This window comes from Balaenoptera acutorostrata, chromosome 17, assembly GCF_949987535.1.
Source record: "Balaenoptera acutorostrata chromosome 17, mBalAcu1.1, whole genome shotgun sequence".
In the NCBI taxonomy this organism is placed as follows: domain Eukaryota; kingdom Metazoa; phylum Chordata; class Mammalia; order Artiodactyla; family Balaenopteridae; genus Balaenoptera; species Balaenoptera acutorostrata.
In genome coordinates, this window is record NC_080080.1 from 70,534 (window position 1) to 89,569 (window position 19,036).

The following is a 19,036-nucleotide window of genomic DNA, read 5'->3' on the forward strand; positions in this document are numbered from 1 at the left end:
TTGCCACCTGGTTAGTTGCACGAACCGACTCTGATCGCGGGGCTCCCGGCGGCTCCTGGCACCTCGCGGGGGTCAAGCATGGATCCACCGAGTCGCTCGTCCTCCCGCGGCCTAGAGCGGCCACACTGGGCTGGGCTGGGCGGGTCCGCGAGCCGGAAGTCGAGGCGGGACTTCCGGGGTCCGCCTAAGGGCCGAGTGGCCTGGGTCCCGCAGCCTTGTCCTCTTCCCGGAGCGACTCCCGGAGTTGGCGATTGGCGCGGTGGCGCTTCGGCGTTGCTGACCGCGCTCCCTCGTGACTCCGATGCCCCCGCGGTGGGTGCCGGCCCCGGGAGGCCAAGGCTCGGTGTGCGGGGGGGCCGTAAAGGGGCGTGGGCGGGTCACAGCCTTCGAGGGCCCCTCCCGGGAGGGCGTGCGAGGGGCGCCCTGCAGAGAGTGCGCGGCGGAGCCGAGCAACCCCTGACCTGGAGCCGGGCTGCGGGACCGCGTGGCGAGGCTGCTACAGTGCGACGGGCAAGTGTGCGCGAATAGTGTCCTGACGCGCGGGGTTGGGGCGGAGGAAGGGCCTCAGGAATTGGTGCGAACGTCGGAACTGTACGGAGCCGGGTGAGAAATGAATGGAGTTGTCGCTTGGCGTCAGGTGTCCTGCCTGGAGGCCCAGTCGGTGGTGGATTCGCCCTCCAGGTGGAGAACGGGCTCTAGGGATGGGGAGGAATTTATTCTCCCCCAGGGGAGTGGGACTGAGGCTGGGTCATGCCCATCCCGTGGATGCCTGCTATGGACAAGTGGCTGCTGGTCTTCACAGTTGTGTCTTTGCTTAGCACCAGGTTGAGCCCTTAGCCAGGAGAATCAGCTTCCAAGCTCACTGGTAGACTCCAATTCCTGAGGTTGCTTTTTCCTTGCTGACTGTTCTTAGCTCTTGGAGGCCCCACTCCTTGCATATGACCCGTGCATCTGAGTCAGCAACGGCTCATGTGATTAGATTGGGTCCACCAGGATAATCCAGGCCCGTAAACTTAATTTCCTCTGCAAAATCTCTTTCGCTGTGTAGTGTAGGTTCTAGGGATAGGAGGTGGACATGGGTGAGGAGGAGCAATCGGCTACCACTGATTCAGTCTATGTCCTCCTGGGCAAGATCCCACAAACACTGAAGTGAGAAAAACAAAATGTAAAATGAGCTTAGTTTTCGGGGCTTCCCGGGTGGCGCAGTGGTTAAGGATCCGCCTGCCAATGCAGGGGACATGGGTTCGAGCCCTGTTCTGGGAAGAGCCCACATGCCGCGGAGCAACGAAGCCCGTGCGCCACAACTACTGAGCCTGCGCTCTAGAGCCCGCGAGCCACAACTACTGAAGCCAGCGTGCCTAGAGCCCACGCTCCGCAACAAGAGAAACCACTGCAATGAGAAGCCCACACACCACAACGAAGAGTTGCCCCCGCTCACTGCAACAAGAGAAAGCACGCGTGCAGCAACAAAGATCCAACTCAGCCCTAAATAAATAAATAAATAAATTTATTTTAAAATGAGCTTAGTTTGGTACAATTTATAGTAAAAAGGCAAAGAAAAAAATACACATATTTGTTTGTGTAAGCTTAGAGTAATCAGGAAGGACACGTTGGAAACTGGGAAGGAGTAGTGAAGTCCTCTTTAACCTTTTGAATTTTGAGCCATATGACTGTGTCCCCATTCAGAAACTGATGATAACGTCAAGATTTTAAAATAAAATGAACTGAATAAATGTTACAAATGATTGACTGTCTCCTTGGAAGAAAGTGAAGGTTCGCCCCTTGGAAGCAGCATCTTCTCTGTCTGCTGCTACATGGATGAGTGCCTTGAGTCAGTGCTTTCCCTGCTTTGAATCTTATGCACCACCCCTCTGAGTGCCCGCGCCAGGTGAATCTTCCTAAGATGTTTCATTAGTTCTGTCTCCCAATGTAGAAATGTGGCTGGTGCCTCACTTTCATCAGGCAGTCAAGACCTCTTATAGTCTGTCCCCCAGCAACTGTCTCTGAGCTCTGTTCACATCTCTGCCCCATCTCACCCTTGCCTTCTTCTACCTTTCCAGCCAGGCATGGCCTAAACCCTCTCTTCTCTGGGCCTGGTTAAATGCCCGCCTGCCCCAGGCTCCACCCCTTCTCTGCTACCTGTGCCCAGAGCACTTGCCCATCTCACTGATGCATTTGCTATTATCTGTCTCCCCACTGAAACCCATGAGGGTGATGGTCACATTGTTCCCGGAATAGATGCTGGCATATAGTGGGTGTTTTGGAAACACTGAAAGCATGTGTCCCAAGAAGAGAAATTGAGTCCAAGGGTTGGCAGGCAGCGTCTGCAATGGGCTTCTGCCTCATCTTCACCCCTGAAGGGCAGACGGGTCACTGGTACCTGCTCATGGTACAATATGAATAAGGGGCCGAGGGATGTTGCCTCACTCCCAGATGGGCTGCTGGGCAGGGCATGGTGCATCTGCTCAGAGACAGGGCAGTGGGAGGGGTGGAGGAAATCAGTAACTTGGTCCACGTGGGGGACCCGTCATGTGTCTGGGTGGGAATGTCCTGTTCCTTGCTCAGAGAGACCACTTAAACCTGGAGATGAGCCCAGGTTTGAGACTCTTCACAGGATAAAGGATGTTGATGCCTCAGGACTGGATAGATTAACCAAGGAAGTTGGTACAGATGCAGAAGTGAACCCTGGAGCACCAACGTAAAGAGGGAGATAAGGAGGAGTCTGGGAGGGAACCACTGGTGCAGTGGGAGGACAACCCAGGAGGTTGGGGATGGGGACACCCACTCTGGATGCTGCCAGAGGGACACAACTCAGGGCTGACCAATAGGGTGGCACTGTGATGACTTTGTGCAGGTCTGCAGCTCAGGCTACCCCTGGCCACCCAACCTTTGGAGTTGCTGCTCCCCCGTGAGTGGGTCTGGTGGTCCACCTTCAGGGCATTGTGTCAGGAACAAGCCCACCACAGCAGGCGCAGGCTCCATGGGAGCTGCTTTCCTCTTATCAGGGAAAGCTTGGGCCCTTCCAGGTGGTGCCAACAAGGCACTGTGTGCTCACCTTGCTCTGTGGTCAGCATCTTGCCGTTTCCCACCTGTGGCCCTGGCTTGTGAGTCTGTGTCCCCGTGGCTGGCTGACCCTTCCCTTGGTTCCAAGATCAGGGAATGTGGCACCAATCACCAGGCCTTCCAGAGGTCTCAGGCTGCAGGGGTGAAGGAAGTGACCCCTGCCTGGTGGGTGGGTGAACCCCTGGAGTTAGCCCCTCTGCACACTCACCTGTGTCCTTGCTGGTCTCCAGGTCCCAGCCATGCCCAGCCTCAGAGTACGCCCTGAAGAGGCAGAAATGGAGCCCTCAGTTCCTGGACCATCTCCTTGGACCCCCAGAACACAGGCCTGTGTGAGTGATGCTCCCGCTGTGACCCACCCTGGATCTGCACTTCATGGTCCCCTCTGCTGTGGTGACGCTGAGCCAGAAGCCACCCCCCCTCACCATCAGCAGCCAGGTACTGGGTGTGAGTTCCCCACTGATGCCCTTGTTCTGAGGAGACTTTGTCTACATCACCCTGCACTTACCTCAGGAGGTGTGTGTGTCACCGTTAGGGGCAGAGTACCTTGTGGACTTGAGGGGCTAAGGCTGGAGGTCAAGGGGCCAAGAGAGGAAATTGGCCTGGCACCTGGCTGCCCTGGTGCCCTGAGTGGGACACTGCTTTCCTCACCTGACATAGAGGGGTGTGACATGATGGTCACCAGCTGAGCCCTGCCTAACTTACTCACCAGGCTGGTGGTAGTCCGTGCCCTCAGGTCTCTGCCCTAATCCAAGCCTGGCCCTGTTCCATTCACACTGCCCAGCTGCTCCCATCCCCGTCAGATACCAGAGAGTCCTTCCTGCACACCACTCACTAATTCTTCTCTTCTGTGGACCTCTCAGCAGTGATCAGGATGGTTACTCATTGTTAGCTTTCCTTACTGGGATCTGATGGTGGCTGTTTTATAAGAAGACACTCTTAACTACGTGGGACCTTTTATCATACTCAGGACATCTGAGCAGAGTACGCTGTTCAGACACTGTGTGGCCAGGGAAGGTTGGGCTAAGGACAGAGATGGCGCAAGGCAGTCCTAGGTGTGTTGGAGGGAGGAGATGGATAGAGGATGAAAAACATGATGGAGCCAAAGAAGTGGCCCTGAGGGACAAAGCCTGCTGCCAGATGGCCAGGGGTATACCAGGCAGAGAATGGTGAGTTAGGCCAGGACTCTTGCTCCAGGAAAAAAACAGATTGATGGTAGCTCATGTTTTAAAAGCCATTTTGCTATAGAGCAAAATGGTGGAGTAGGCAGCTCCAAACACCCCTTTCTTCACATAAACTATTTAAAAAAAAAAACAAGTAGAAGCTATCAGGAGCAACTTTGTCAGAAATCTAGAAAACAGGTTTACACAACCAAGCAAATGCTGAGTCAAGAAAAAGGCAACTTAAGATGGAAAGCTTTACACACTCTCCCTGGTTCAGCAGTGTATTGAAAGTGAGCAGCCTGTGTTCCCAGTGTGGGACCTGGTCCCTGGTTCCTGAAGGAGCAGAGCATAACTTATTCAGAAATTATTTTCTTTGTTCTCACCTGTGTGAGGTTGGATAAAGAATCGATGCAAAGTGTTTGTCCCTGTGTTGCCTAACTCAGAACATACTCAGCAGAAAAGTGGTGGGCTCAAAGACACTGAAAGGTGAACTAAAATCCCACAGCCACTTGGGACATCAGTTAACAGTATAGTTGACCTCCTAAAGCCTAGGAGGGAAAGTTGGAGAAATGAGGGCTTCAAAAGCACCCTTGTATATCAGGGAATTTAGAAAGCCACGTACCTGCCCAGGATAGGATATATACTCAGAAAAGACCTATGAAAAAAAAAAAAAAAAAAGAAAGAGAGAAAGAAAAGGTCTATGAAGATTGTAGCATAACCTGTAGCTGCTCTCCAAGATTAATGAAAGCAGGAAGCCACAGCAGAGTAATAGTGTTAGCATCCCAGGAGAGCCAACCCACAAAGGCTGGGAGAGGTGTATTATTTTTATTTTACTGTTAGTGTTCAAGGAACTCTCCATTCAAACAGTAGCTGTACACAAGCTAAAGAAACAGAGACCTTGGTGACCACACATGGCAAGGAATGCAGTCTTTGCAAAAGTAGTTTGGAAAGTGACTAAAAGAACAGATGACTGGAGCCTCCAACAATTAAGAATAGCAAACCCTGGAGGCAGGAGAAACTGATTTACAGAGCTATCACAGTAAATATTCAAATGTCCAGTTTTTAACAAAAAATCATAAAGAATACAAATAAGCAGGAAAATATGGCTGGCCCATTCAAGGGAAAAAAATTAATTGGCAGAAGTGTCCCTGAAAAAGCACAGATACTTGACAGACTAAATCAGCTGTCTTAAATGTACTCAAAGATCTGAAAGAAACCATGGGCAAAGAACTAAAAACCATGTATGAACAAAATGAGAAAATCAGTAGAGATAATTATAAATATACAATTTATATTTTATTTATTTTAAAAAGAAACAGAGTGTAAGTCCTAGAGCTGGGACTTCCCTGGTGGTCCAGTGGTTAAGACTCCATGCTTCCACTGCAGGGGGCATGGGTCCAATCCCTGGTCTCCCACATGCCATGTGGTGCAGCCAAAAATTTTAAAAAATGAAGTCCTAGATGTGAGAATTATAACTGAAATGAAGAGTTTGCTGGAGAGTTTCAACAGCAGATTTGAGCAGGCAATAGAATCGGTGAACTTGAAAACAGACAATTGAAGTTATCCAGTCTGAGGAGCAGGAAGAAAAAAGGTTGAAGAAAAGTGAACAGAGCCTAACAGACTTGTGGGATACCATCAAGGGAACCAACACACATATGGGAGGCCAAGAAAGAAGGGAGAGAGAGAAAGGGGCAGAAAGAATATTTGAATAGTGGCCAAAACATCTTAAATTTCATGAAAGACACGAACCTACACATCCAAAAAGCTCAGCAAACTCTGACTAGGATAGATTCAAAGAGATCCACACCAAGACTCATTATAATCAAATTGTCGAAAGACTGAATCTTGAAGACAACAAGAAAGAAGCAACCCGTCTTGTATAAGGGATCCTCAATAAAATTAACAGCCAGTGTCTCATCAGAACTCTTGGAGGTTGGAAAGTAGTGGGATGACATATTTAAACTGCTGGGAGAATGAAACTGCCAACTAAGAATTCTGCATCTGGCAAAATTACCTTTCAGAGTGAAGGCAAAGTTAAGATATTCTCAGATGAAAGCTGAGGATGTTTATTACCAATAGACCTGCTCTGTAGGAAGTGTCAGAGAGAGGGACTTCGCTGGTGGTCTAGTGGTTAAGAATCCACCTTCCAGTGCACAGAATATGCATTCAATCCCTGGTTGGGGAACTAAGATCCCACATGCTGTGGGGCAACTAAGCCCACATGCTCTGGAGCCCACGTGCCACAACTAGAGAGCCCACGCACTGCAACTACTGGGTCCACTTGCTCTGGAGCCTGCACACCCCAACTACAGAGAAGCCCACATGCCACAATGAAAGATCCCATGTGCCACAACTAAGACCTGATGCAGCCAAATATTTAAAAAAAAGAAGAAGAAGTGTCAGAGGGGTTCTTACCCGTTAAGATAAAAGGATGTTAGACAGAAACTCAAAGCCATACAAAGAACTAAAGAACTCTGGTAAAATTAACCACATAGGTAAGGGTAAAAGCTAGTATTATTGTATTTTTGGTTTATAAACCCACTTTTTATTTCCTATATGATTTAAAAGACAAATGCATAAAAATAATCATAAACCTATACTATTGAACATACAGCACATAAAGATACATTTGTGACAGCAACCTCATAAAGGTGGGAACATATCTGTATAGGAGCAGAGTTTTTGTATGCTGTTGTGGCTAAGTTGGTAACAGTTCAAACTCGATGGCTGTATTCTGGGGATTTAATGTACAGCATGGTGACTATAGTTAATAATGTATACTTGGCAATTGCTAAGAGAGTAGATCTTAAAAGTTCTCACCACACACACATACACAAAAAATAGTAACTATGTGAGGTGACGGATGTGTTAACTAACCCTATGGTGGTCATCATTTTGCATATATATGTGTATCAAATCATCCCATTGTACACCTTAAATTTACATGATGTTATATGGCAATTATATTTCAATAAAGCTGGGGGCAGGGGACCAAAATAGCTGAAGGGGGTGGGAAACCAAACCAGATTGTTTTAGGATGTTAAGATATTAAATATAATCCCCATGATACCACTAAGAAAATATCTTTAAAATATACACAAAAGGAATAAAAAAGAAAATGGTACACTACAAAAATTAAACTGAGGGACTTCCCTGGTGGCACAGTGGTTAAGAATCCGCCTGCCAATGCAGGGGACATGGGTTCGAGCCCTAGTCCAGGAAGATCCCACATGCCGCAGAGCAACGAAGCCCATTTGCCACTACTACTGAGCCTGTGCTCTAGAGCCCGCGAGCCACAACTACTGAGCCCACGTGCCACAACTACTGAAGCCTGCGTGCCTAGAGCCCGTGCTCCGCAACAAGAGAAGCCACCGCAATGAGAACCCCATGCACTGCAACAAAGAGAAGTCCCCGCTTGCCACAACTCGAGAAAGCCCGCGCACAGCAACGAAGACCCAATGCAGCTGTAAATAAATAAATAAATAAATAAATAAATTTATGTTTTTAAAAAAAGAAAGAAAGGATACCTAAATAATTGAAAAGACATGCCCTGTCCATGGATTGGTCTTAATAGTGTTATGATGTCAGTGCTATCCAGAGCAACCTACAGATTCAATACAATCCCTGTCAAAATTCCAACAGCCTTTTTTCAGAAATGAAAAAGTCAGTCCTCAAATTAATATGGAATTCAAGGGACCCCAAATAACGAAAACAAGCTTGAAAAAGAACAAAGTCAGAGAACTCATTTTTCCCAGTTTCAAAACTTACTACAAAGCTGCAGTAATCAAAACAGTTTGGTACTGACATAGGATAAGCATACAGAACAATGCAATAGAATTGAGAGTCTAGGAATAAGCCCATACATCTGAGGCCAATTGATTTTCAACCAGTGTGTGAAGACCATTCAGTGAAGAGAGAGAACTCTGTTAAATAAATGGTGCTGGGACAAGTGGATTTCCATGTGCAGAAGAGTGAACTTGGCCCCCTACCTCATGCCATATGCAAAAATTAACTCAGAATCATCCAACTACCAAATTCAAGAACTGAAGTCATAAAACTGTTAGAAGAAAACATTACATTTTCATAACGTTGGGTTTGGCAGTAGATTCTTAGATACAACACCAAAAGCATGAACAACAAAAGAAAAAGGTAAATTGGACTTCATCAAAATTAAAGACTTTGGGGGCTTCCCTGGTGGCTCAGTGGTTAAGAATCCACCTGCCAATGCAGGGGACATGGGTTCGAGCCCTGGTTGGGAAGATCCCACATGCCGCGGAGCAACTAAGCCCGTGTGCCACAACTACTGAGCCTGTGCTCTAGAGCCCGGGAGCCACAACTACTGAAGCCTGTGCGCCTAGAGCCCGTGCTGCACAAGAGAAGGCCCCGCTCACCGCAACTAGAGAAAGCCTGCGCACAGCAACGAAGACCCAATGCAGCCAAAAATAAATAAATAAATTTAAATTTTAAAAAAAATTAAAGATTTTGGGGCATGAAAGGACATTATGAAAAAAGTGAAATGACGTCCTACAGAATGTGAGAAAATCTTTGCAAATTGTATATCTGGTAAAGGTCTAGTACCCAGAATATATAAAGGACTCTTACAACTCTACAACAAAAGACAAACAAGCCACTCTTTAAATGAGCAAGGGACTTGAATAAACATTTCTCCAAAGAAAATATACAAATGACCAACTAGCAAACAAAAAGATGCTCAAATTCATCAGTGATTTGAGAAACGAAATCAAAACCCGAGTAAGATTACCACTTCGCACCCACTAGGATGGCTGTAATAATAAAGTAAATAATTAACAAGTGCTTTCAAGGATTTGGAGATACTGGAACCCTCATACATTGCTGATGGGAATGTAAAATGGTACAGCCACTCTGGATTACAATTTGGCAGTTCCTCGAAAGTTTAAACATAGCATTACCATATGACCCAGCAATTCCACTGCTAGATATATGCGCAAAGAATTCAAGGCAGATACCCAAACAAGTACATGTACATCGTGTTCATAGCACTATTCACAATAGCCAGGAGGTGTAAACAGCCCAGACGTTTATCAGTGGATGAATGTATAAGCCAAATGTGCTTTAACTACACCATGGAATATTATTCAGTCAAAAAAGGGAGTGAAGCTCCCTTATTTACACCTGCTGCAGTGTGCCTCAAAAGTCACATATCATATGAGTTCATTCATATAAGATGTCAGGAGTAGGTAAATCCATGGAGACAAAATACAGCTTTGTGGTTACCAGGAGCTGGGGGCCAGGAGATACGGAGATAAACTAGTGCATAGGGGCTTTGGGATGATGGAAATGTCTTGGGACAAGATAAAGATGCTGATCACACAACATTGTAAATGCACTAAATGCCACTGAATTGCTCATTTCAAACAGTTAATTTTATGTTTATCAATTTCACCTCAACAAACTATTAAGTAAAATGAAAACAGAGCCCCTGTGGGAGATGGGAGACTAACGGAGCCCCCGCCCGAGGCTGTGGTGCCACTGGGGTCTGTGTGGCAGACGGCAGGGTGAGCACTGGAGAGCCACGGCTCTGCCCCTCAACAGCCACAGCCACACGTGGCGCTCACGAGCGTGGCTTTGATGGGGGTACTTCTTCACAAACATGGAAACAACTAATCATAAAGGTCTTTAGTGTTGTCTCTCAGGAAAGCTAACAGGTTTGCTGTGTGCTGGAAGGGCTCAGAGTCTTCACTCTTTTCTCCATTTGGTGTCACACTTGCGGGGGCAGCACGGACAGTGCAAACAAGTGTATTTGTTTTCAAATCTTTTCCTTCACCATTAAACCCAATTTTTTTTTAAGATTTTTCTTAAGGGAAGCCATATTTCTATGACTTTATATTTCCTTTCAAAAGAGGAACTTTCATTATTTTTCCAATAGTTCTTATGTTGCAGAGGAGAATTGTATCCAGTTTAGCAAATCAAAAATGCCCTCTCATCATCCTCACCTCACTCGCTCGTGTTTCCTGTCTCAGTAAACTTCTTCCAGGTCGACAGTAGCTCTGGCTCAAAAACCAGTTCCTATTGCCACCACCTCCTGAGCCACACGAGTGACCTTACCTCAATCAGGGTTCAGCAAGCCATGGCCTACAGGCCAGATCCAGCTAGCCAGTCGTTTGGGGCCTGCAAGCAAACAACCGTTGAAGGATTTTTAAGGATTATAACAAAGCAGACCACGTGACAGAGACCATGCAGCCACAAAGCCCAAGAAGGTCCCTCTCTGACCCTTTATGGAAAAGGTCCATCCCTTCCCCACACGCAACCAGGAGAGGGCGGAGCCCCCCGGATCAGTCATGGGGTGCAGCGGGGGACATAGTGAGCCCTGTGTCATCCCATCCAGACCCTTGCTTCCTCCAGTGACCTCCCTGTCTGTCCCTGCAGCCCTCACTGTGCCTCCCCCAACCACCGTCAGTCCAGTGGCGTGTGGACATTACCACAGGTGCCCAGGGGCTGGGGCTCTGGGAGAAGACGGTAGCCCACGTGCAGCGAGTGATGACAGGCCTGCCTGAGGGTCAGCAGGAAGGCGGAGCACGGTGCCTGCATCTGTGTGCTGGCCACATGGCCGAGCTCCAAGGAGGGGGTCCTGGCAGAGACTCTATGCAGGGGCTTCCAGCCGGGCCGTGGGTCAGGTGACCAGAACGTGAACTGTCACCACCGGACACATGGGCGTGGTAGGCATACAGGCTTTGCGTATGGCCAAGCTGGGTCTGCACTGAGATCCAAGGGTAACAGAAGCCTCCAGTTGGGGTGGGGGAGACAGACTGCTACTGTGGTGGTAGATTGAAGTTCCAGGTGGGGAGAGGCAGTTACCTTGAGCTGAGGGGCAGGTCAGAGGGCAGCAGGCCCAAGGAGGCTGGGGGTAGGGAGGGGTGTCCTTCACCCACCCACTCAGCACCACTGGGTGGCCCCAGCCCTGGGGCACGGAGCCCTGTCGGGGGCAGTGGTCAGAGAAGTCCTCTCCTGTGAGGTGACTGAGCCAAGACCGGCAGAAGGGAAGGGAAGGAGGGAGCGTGAGGACCGTCGGGGAGGGCAGACCCCAAGGTGGGCGGGTCCTTCCTGCTCAGGAGAAGCAGGAGCAGAGGGGGGGAGGTTGTCAAGTGCTCTTGTCACCAGACTGCTGTGGGCGGGAGGGGAAGGTGGGAGGCCAGGTAAGCTGCTCCCCATCCAGGCAGGAGCAAAGGGTGGTTTGGCCTGGATGTCTCAGTTATAACGAGAGAGAGAGATCCAGTAGAGCAGAGTTTCCTTGTCCTTCAGGTGTGAAAAAGGGGGTGCCTCCCGGTGTGACAAGCAGCCTTGTGCACGTCTCTGTCATAGAAGGATGTATGCAGCAGCTGAACCCTGGTACCAGCTAACAAAGTGCAGTCACAATGCAGGTTCCGAGAGGTACAGGTTGCTTTGGCAGAATGGGGCACGGTCTCTGAAGGCTTCTCTGTCAAATGGGGCGGAATCTGACATTCCAGAGTCATCACCATGCAGTTGGAGCCAGTTCTGCTTCCTTGAAGGGAACGGGCCCTGCACCTCCTGGCCTGGGCCCAGACCCACACCTGTGAAGCCAGTGGTGGGCACCCAGAGAATGAGAGCTGGGCCAAGCAGCTGACTCCAGGCTTGTGCGTCTGGAACAGGAGGCAGGTAGAATGTCTAGCAATGCAACGTGCAGGGAGCTGTGTTTTCCTTGAACAGGTGGGAGGGTGAGTGCCTGGGTTTGGGACACGCTCCAAGGTAAAGCCAACAGGACCTGCTGATGACCTGCTGTGGGTCAGGGGAAGGACAGCCGAGGGGCTGCCTCGACTCAGGCCAGGATTTTGGCCAGCCTTAGTCGGGAGACTGCAGGTGCTTTCCTGAGATGTGGGGTCTGGGGGTCAGGTTAGGGTTGGTTTTCGGTTGCTGTGCAGCCTGGTCCCCTCAGCTCTGCCAGCCCCTCACAGTTCCCTCGAGAGACCTGGTACCACCACCCCCCGTGGGTCCCACGCTCCCAGACTTGCCTGTGTTTCCCTGTTTCCTTCCATGTGACTTCCTGTTTGTCATTTCAGATTGGGACCCCAGGACTGAGGGCAAGGAGTTTCTTCAGAAGGAAGAAGTTTCTGAGGATTTGGAATCACAGGCAGAAACATCAGAAAACCATGCCAGTGATGTTTCCCAGACGCCTGAGCTTGGAGAACTCTGTGACGGTGCATTAAAAAGAGACTGGGAGGCCCCTGAGGATGAGAGACAGGTGCAGTCCCCCTGCTGGGAGGGGGACTTCACACCAGTGCAAGTGCTTCTCAAGAGCTCCTCAGGAGAGAAAGAGGTGGAGTCTGACAACGTCAAGAGAGGCTTCAGTCTGAGCCCGAGCCCAGCGGCACGTCAGGGAGCCCCTGCAGAAGAGAGGCCACATCTGTATGACGTGCATGGCCAGAGCTTCCCACGCAGCGTGGACCTAATCAGCTGCGAGGGGCTTCACACAGCCGGAAGCCCGTTCATATGCAACGAGTGTGGGAACACCTTCCAAGGAGGCCCCGATCTTATTCAGCATCAGACAGCGCACACTGGACAGAAGTCCTTCATATGTAATGAGTGTGGAAGGCCCTTTAGCACGCATTCAGACCTCCTCAGGCACCGGCTTACCCACCGCGGAGAGAAGCCACATGTGTGTACTGAGTGTGGAAAGGCCTTCGGCCAGAGCTCCAGTCTTAAAAAGCACCAGAAGTCCCATGTGAGCGAGAAGCCCTACGAATGCAGTGAGTGCGGGAAGGCCTTCAGGAGGACCTCCAACCTCATCCAGCATCAAAGAATCCACTCCGGGGAGAAGCCATACGTGTGCAACGCCTGCGGGAAGGCCTTCAGGCGGAGCTCCAACCTTATCAAACACCAGAGGGTCCACACAGGGGAGAAGCCCTTCGAGTGTGACGAGTGCGGGAAGTCCTTCAGCCAGAGCTCACACCTGAGGAAGCACCAGAGGGTCCACACCGGGGAGAGGCCTTACGCGTGTAGCGAGTGCGGCAAACCCTTCAGCCGGGTGTCCAACCTCATTAAGCATCACAGGGTCCACACGGGGGAGAAGCCCTACAAGTGCAGTGACTGCGGGAAGGCCTTCAGCCAGAGCTCCAGCCTCATCCAGCACCGGAGAATCCACACTGGAGAGAAGCCTCACGTGTGCGGTGTGTGTGGGAAGGCCTTCAGCTACAGCTCAGTGCTCAGAAAGCACCAGATCATCCACACGGGAGAGAAGCCGTATGAGTGCAGCATCTGCAGGAAGGCCTTCAGCCACAGCTCTGCGCTCATCCAGCACCAGGGTGTGCACACGGGTGACAAGCCCTATGAGTGTCGCGAGTGCGGGAAGACCTTCGGTCGCAGCTCCAACCTCATCCTGCACCAGCGAGTTCACACTGGAGAGAAGCCCTATGAATGTACCGAGTGTGGGAAAACCTTCAGCCAGAGCTCAACTCTCATTCAGCATCAGAGGATCCATAACGGGTTGAAACCCCACGAGTGTAACCAGTGCGGCAAAGCCTTCAACCGGAGCTCGAACCTCATCCACCACCAGAAAGTCCACACTGGAGAGAAGCCCTACGCGTGCATCGAGTGTGGGAAGGGCTTCAGCCAGAGCTCGCACCTCATTCAGCATCAGATCATCCACACTGGCGAGAGGCCCTATCAGTGCAGTGAGTGTGGGAAGTCCTTCAGCCAGCGCTCGGTCCTCATCCAGCACCAGAGGATTCACACTGGGGTGAAGCCCTATGACTGCACGGCTTGTGGGAAAGCCTTCAGCCAGCGGTCAAAGTTGGTCAAGCACCAGCTGATTCACACCAGGGAGTGAAACCACATGAGGCTCCACCCCGACTCCCCTGGCAACGTCCCAGCCTCTCCCATCCTGCGACTTGAGCTGGGCTGTCTCATTCCCTCCACTCCACAGCCACTGTCCACAGAGGCCATTGTCCACAAACCAGAGACCCTCCTGTGAGACAGGCTCCCTCCCCTGATTCCCCTGCCATTGCTCCTGCTTCATGTGGCCTCATTTCTTTTTGGTTTGTTTTTCCAGTTTGTTATCAGACTGCCATATTTGTTAGAAAGGAAAAGATTATAGAGGCTGCATACTTATGAAGAGAGTTTATTACTGTAATGGAACATAACCAAGGAAGTAAACTGACATTTGGTTTGAGGTAACCACAGTACTTCTTTTGCTTGGTCACTAGTCCTAAAAACTGAGTTCTTTGTCAATGGCTGTAGTTGGTATTCTGTTTACATAAAGTCAGGTCAAGAGTGTTTCGGGTCTGGTTGCTGTCACCCTCCCCCAGAGGCGGTGCATACCTGTTACCACCAACTCCTCACCCCTCTCCCTCCCGTCCCATAATGGGGTTCCCCCGCCGCCCCCTTTCCTTGGTGCCTGCCTGCAGCCTGAGGTCGTGGTTCTGCTCGCTCTGGTGTGCCTCAGGCCCCCGTGGCCACACTCGGGGCTGCAGCACAATTAAACGTGAGGCTCTTTCCCAAGCTCCAGTCCTGGCCTCACCCGCAGAGGTCCATTCTCTCCATGCCCCTCCTGTTCACCCCACAGGCTCCCAGGCTGTTTTTTCCCAGGTCCATCATCAGACACTTATGGGGCACCTAGGTGCCCCTAGGAGGTGGGCCCTGGTCCCCTAATCCCCAAGCAGGGGGAACTTGGCCCAGAAACAACACCTCTACCACCAGGGGGGCCTTGACCTGGGAGTGTTACGGGATGGATGGGTTGGGGTGGGGGGCACCTCCTGCATTGCTCCAGGAGAAAGGGTAGCAATGGGCAGGTATCATCAGGTTTGTAGTTATGGTGGGAAGGTAAGGTCTTGGCTCCTGTGTTTTCAAGGAAGTAGAGGCAAGGCCAGCAGTTGCAGATGCGGAGGGAGAGGTGGTGGGAGGTTTGGAAAGAACAGAGTGTGGAAGGGTTGACTTGGATGCACAGGTGTGTCCCGTCGGCTTGGGCAGCATGGGCTGCCCACCCTCACCTCAGAGACCCTGCGAAGCAGCTGGCACTGCTGCCCTGCAGAGGCGTCTGTCACACCCTCCTCTCCACTTCAGCCCCTCCCCCAAGGCAACACCCCAGTGGGATGCAGCTTGGATGGCAGTCCTGCCCTGCCATCCTCCAGCTCCCCGCCTCGGTCTCTGCCTGACAAGACCTCTCACTTTCTCACTGTAAGGCAGCTCCTCTGGCTGCATGTTCCTCTTCATCCAGCCTGGATTTGATGATTCCTTTTTTCAGTAAGTACATGCTGGACACTTGCTCTGTGCCATTCACGGGGGATACAGCAGGAAACAAGACAGACAAAAATGCCTGCCGTCGAGGAGTTTGCATTACACGGGGGGAGAGAAAATTGTCTAACGGTTATGATTGCTGTGACGAGAAGTAAAGCAGGAAATGGGGTCTGGGTGTTTTGAGGGTCTCAGTCTTAAATGGGGGCAGAGAAGGCCTCAGTGAGACGTCCTGTGAGCTATGACCTGCAGCAAGTGAGAGAATGACCCAGGAAGGTGGGTTAGGGTTTGGGTTGGCAGCAGCAGGGGGCCTGTGGGCCAGGAGCGCAGTGACGAAGGGAGAGCAGACAGGTGAGATCGTGGGCGGGCCCCACAGGCCTGCAGCTTCTACTCTGGGTGGAATGGCAAGATATGGAGGGCTTGGACCTGACGTGCATCTCAGGAGGACTGTCTGCTGTGTGGAGAAGAGGCTGGCGGGGCAAGCGTGTGCTCCTCTCTCTTTCACTGCCTTCTCAACTCCTTTTCCCCTTCCCGGCCTCCACACCGCTAGTGAATCCCAATGCCGAGGCCCAGGCGAGCGACAGCTGCCTCCTCTGGGAGACAAAAGGTCCACAGAAAGGGGCTCCTCTGCTCCCTCAGCCCTGCAGGCAGCTGGGGAGAATTCACCTGATTTTGTGCCGTCTGCAGCCTGAGAAATTTTAATTTCAGGACGTCATGTTTTGAAAGAGGAATGGTCTTGAAAAGCAAATGTCCATCAACCACAGCCTGTGTCTTTCCTTTGACTTTCACGGTGTCCTTGGAAGTGTATTCCTTGGGAAGTAAGGGCTGAGTCCGTGAGATCCATAGATAAAGTCACTGACCTCGGGCCTGGGTGCCTCGTTCCGGGTGGCCAGAGCCTGGCCGCAGCCCCAGGGAGTGTCTCCGAAGGGGTACACATCGGTGCCCCTGGGAGAGTAACAGCCATAATTTCAAATATACCTTCCCCAATTTGACTTTTTAAATTTAAAATCAACATCATTGTAGAAAATGCAAATGTTGAAAAGGGGGGAGAAAAGGGAACACTCTTGCACTATACTCCAATAAAAAAAATTATTTTTTAAAAAAAGAAAAGGGGGAAAGATATCATACATAATTCCACCACTTAACTCATTCTCTAGGGACAGCAGTGCAGGGCTGAGCCTTGGTCTGAGCAAGAAGCAGAGACGGGGAGCACAGCCACTGTCCAGAGAGCTACCTGGACTCCTCAAGCGGTGAGGTGAGCAGTAAGTTTCAGGTGGACAACATACTGATTCACAATTGTTAAAGGTTATACTCCATTTATAGTTATTATAAAATATTTGCTGTATTCCTTGTGTTGTACAGTAGATCCTTGCAGCTCATTTTATACCTAATAGTTTGCACCTCTTACTTCCCTACCCCTATACTACTCCTCCCTCCTTCCCTCTCCCCACTGGTAACCACTAGTTTGTTCTCGACATCTGTGAGTCTGCTTCTTTTTTGTTATGTTCACTAGTTTGTTGTATTTTTGTAGATTCCACACATAAGTGATATCGTACAGTCTTTGTCTGTGTCTGACTTATTTCACTTAGCATGACGCCCTCCAAGTCCATCCATGTTGTTGCAAATGGCAAATTTTCATTCTTGTGTATGGCTGAGTCGTATTCCATTGTATATACAGGCCCATTTTTCTGGGGTCTGGCTGTTGACGGTGTTCAAGCCTCACCCCTCCTCCCCCAACCCCTGTGCCACACATGGGAAAGCCCGGGCGCCCCTCCCTCAGGGCCAGCAGAAGGTTCAAACCACCCAGGCACCTGCTGGAACATGGGGGAGGGGGCTTCCCCAGCCCCACCCCAACCACAACGAGCACCCAGGCCGGTCTCCTTTGCCCACGCTCTCAGACCACTTTGGACCTTCTTGGGAGCCCTGCCCTGCTGACCTCAGTTAGGTAAGTGGTGAGCCTTTTCCTACACTTGTGGTGTGTGTGGCATCATCAGTCTTCGTATCAAACCACATCTTCGGTGGGGGGTGCCCACCCACCTCTCCAGGGGACCACGAACGTTGGGACCGGCACTTGAGCAGGAAGCCCACGCGGTGACGTCACCCGGGAGCCTCTACTCTTGCTCTGCTACTAACCAGCCCGCTGGCTGCAGGCCGGCATCACTCAGCTGTGCTGCACGTGTTGCATTGTTGAATCCAGTGGAGCCTCGTAGAGTTAGCGGACCAAAATCAGCAGTTTTCCTCATACTTCACTGGTGTTCAGGGACAAGAGTATGGAATGGGGACCCTCCTTAAAGTGGCCTTGGGTTGTGTGTCGGATCCCAGACCTACCTCTATTTGAGAACAAAGCTGCAACTGAGTAGGCTCAGGGGAGAGACTATGCCCCATGCAAGATACACATCCATTGGGTGGTGACTCATGGAAGAGCATAGGTGAGGCTGAGGTCCACACTCCAGAGCAGCTCACCAGGACCCTTAAATGCTGCCACTGCTGCTGCTTCAGCCAGCATCTGTGTCACAGTGAAAATCCTCACGCTCAGGGTTCTAGAGAAAACACTCCTGGCACAGCCAAGGAATTCATTCAAATCCAAATTAAGCCTAGGGTCCTTAACCCATATCAAGCAACCATTGCCATGGGGAAGCGCTTGACCTGATGATACTGACTGAAGTCTCCCTGGAGGAAGAAATTTATCAATGTGAGTGCAATAGAGAGGACCCCCTTGAAGTATATCCAGACCACACACACCCCCAAAAGAGAAATTGTGGACAAAGAAATTCACAATTTGACCCAACTTGACATTCAGAATTTACTAAAAGAACTTATATAACAAAGAGACAAAAGGCTTTTGCGTCTTTACGACATGGGTGCTGAATTTACACCTGCTGAAACGCACCAGTTGGCAGACCTTCATGGACTTGATACTGGGTGTCAATTTTCAGTTATACCTGGGGATCCCACCAAATTTATACAAGGGCCCCTACAATCGTAACAGTCACTGAATACAAAATAGAGGACAAATAGGTATGTCTCACCCTAACCATCAGAAGTACTGCCTTGCCTAAATTCGTCGTAATCATAGCACCCACTGCCCTAGAGTATTCCATAATGAGCATGGATGCTCTGACCCAACGAGTAATACAAAGTGGCTTGAAACATGGGACCCAGTTAAAATTACTGACTTCATCCAATCAGCAACTGCTAAGTATTTTGCTATTATTGATTTGGCTAATATGTTCTGTTCTGGGCCTATTTCAATAGCCCCTCAGACACAGTTTGCCTTCACCTCTGAAAGGACACAGTACACCTTTTCTAGGATCCTCATAGGTACCTTGGCAGATGAGGTATCAGCTGCGTGCACCTTTCTTCAGGAGCACAGGTGTGACATTACATCGATGACATTCTCCTCCAAGGAGAGCCATGTGGCCTCCATTCATTTGTCATTCACTCAGGACATAGAAGCACAAAGGGCCTCACCAGAAAGGAACACAGTGCAAGGTCCTGCCACCTCCGCTCAGTTCCTGGAAATGATTGGTTAACCAAGGGCTGCTCCATCCCTGAGACTGTCAAGAAACAGCCACGGACCCTCTCAC

At 50.4% G+C, this 19,036-nt stretch overlaps 1 protein-coding gene across 5 annotated transcripts; it reads left to right on the forward strand.

The window, feature by feature from the left end:
• The first annotated feature begins 179 nt into the window (after positions 1-179).
• On the forward strand, positions 180-14,492 carry ZNF16 (zinc finger protein 16). Of its 5 annotated transcripts, none has more exons than XM_057532350.1 (3): positions 180-516; positions 3,294-3,498; positions 12,281-14,492. In XM_057532350.1, the coding sequence occupies exons 2-3, from the start codon at positions 3,303-3,305 to the stop codon at positions 14,044-14,046; spliced, it is 1,962 nt and encodes a 653-aa protein (XP_057388333.1). In that variant the 5' UTR covers positions 180-516; positions 3,294-3,302; the 3' UTR covers positions 14,047-14,492. The 5 variants fall into 5 exon arrangements, with proteins under 5 accessions (XP_057388333.1, XP_007185558.2, XP_007185556.2 ...); XM_007185496.2 differs by having other exon boundaries at positions 180-510; XM_007185494.3 differs by having other exon boundaries at positions 180-312.
• Positions 14,493-19,036: the final 4,544 nt, after the last annotated feature.

Bases quoted from the DNA above. Each gene is read 5' to 3' on its own strand.
- ZNF16 (XM_057532350.1), top strand. From the start codon at position 3,303: ATGCCCAGCCTCAGAGTACGCCCTGAAGAGGCAGAAATGGAGCCCTCA. The intron at 3,499-12,280 runs GTACTGGGTGTG...TTGTCATTTCAG, and splicing joins CCCTCACCATCAGCAGCCAG to ATTGGGACCCCAGGACTGAG.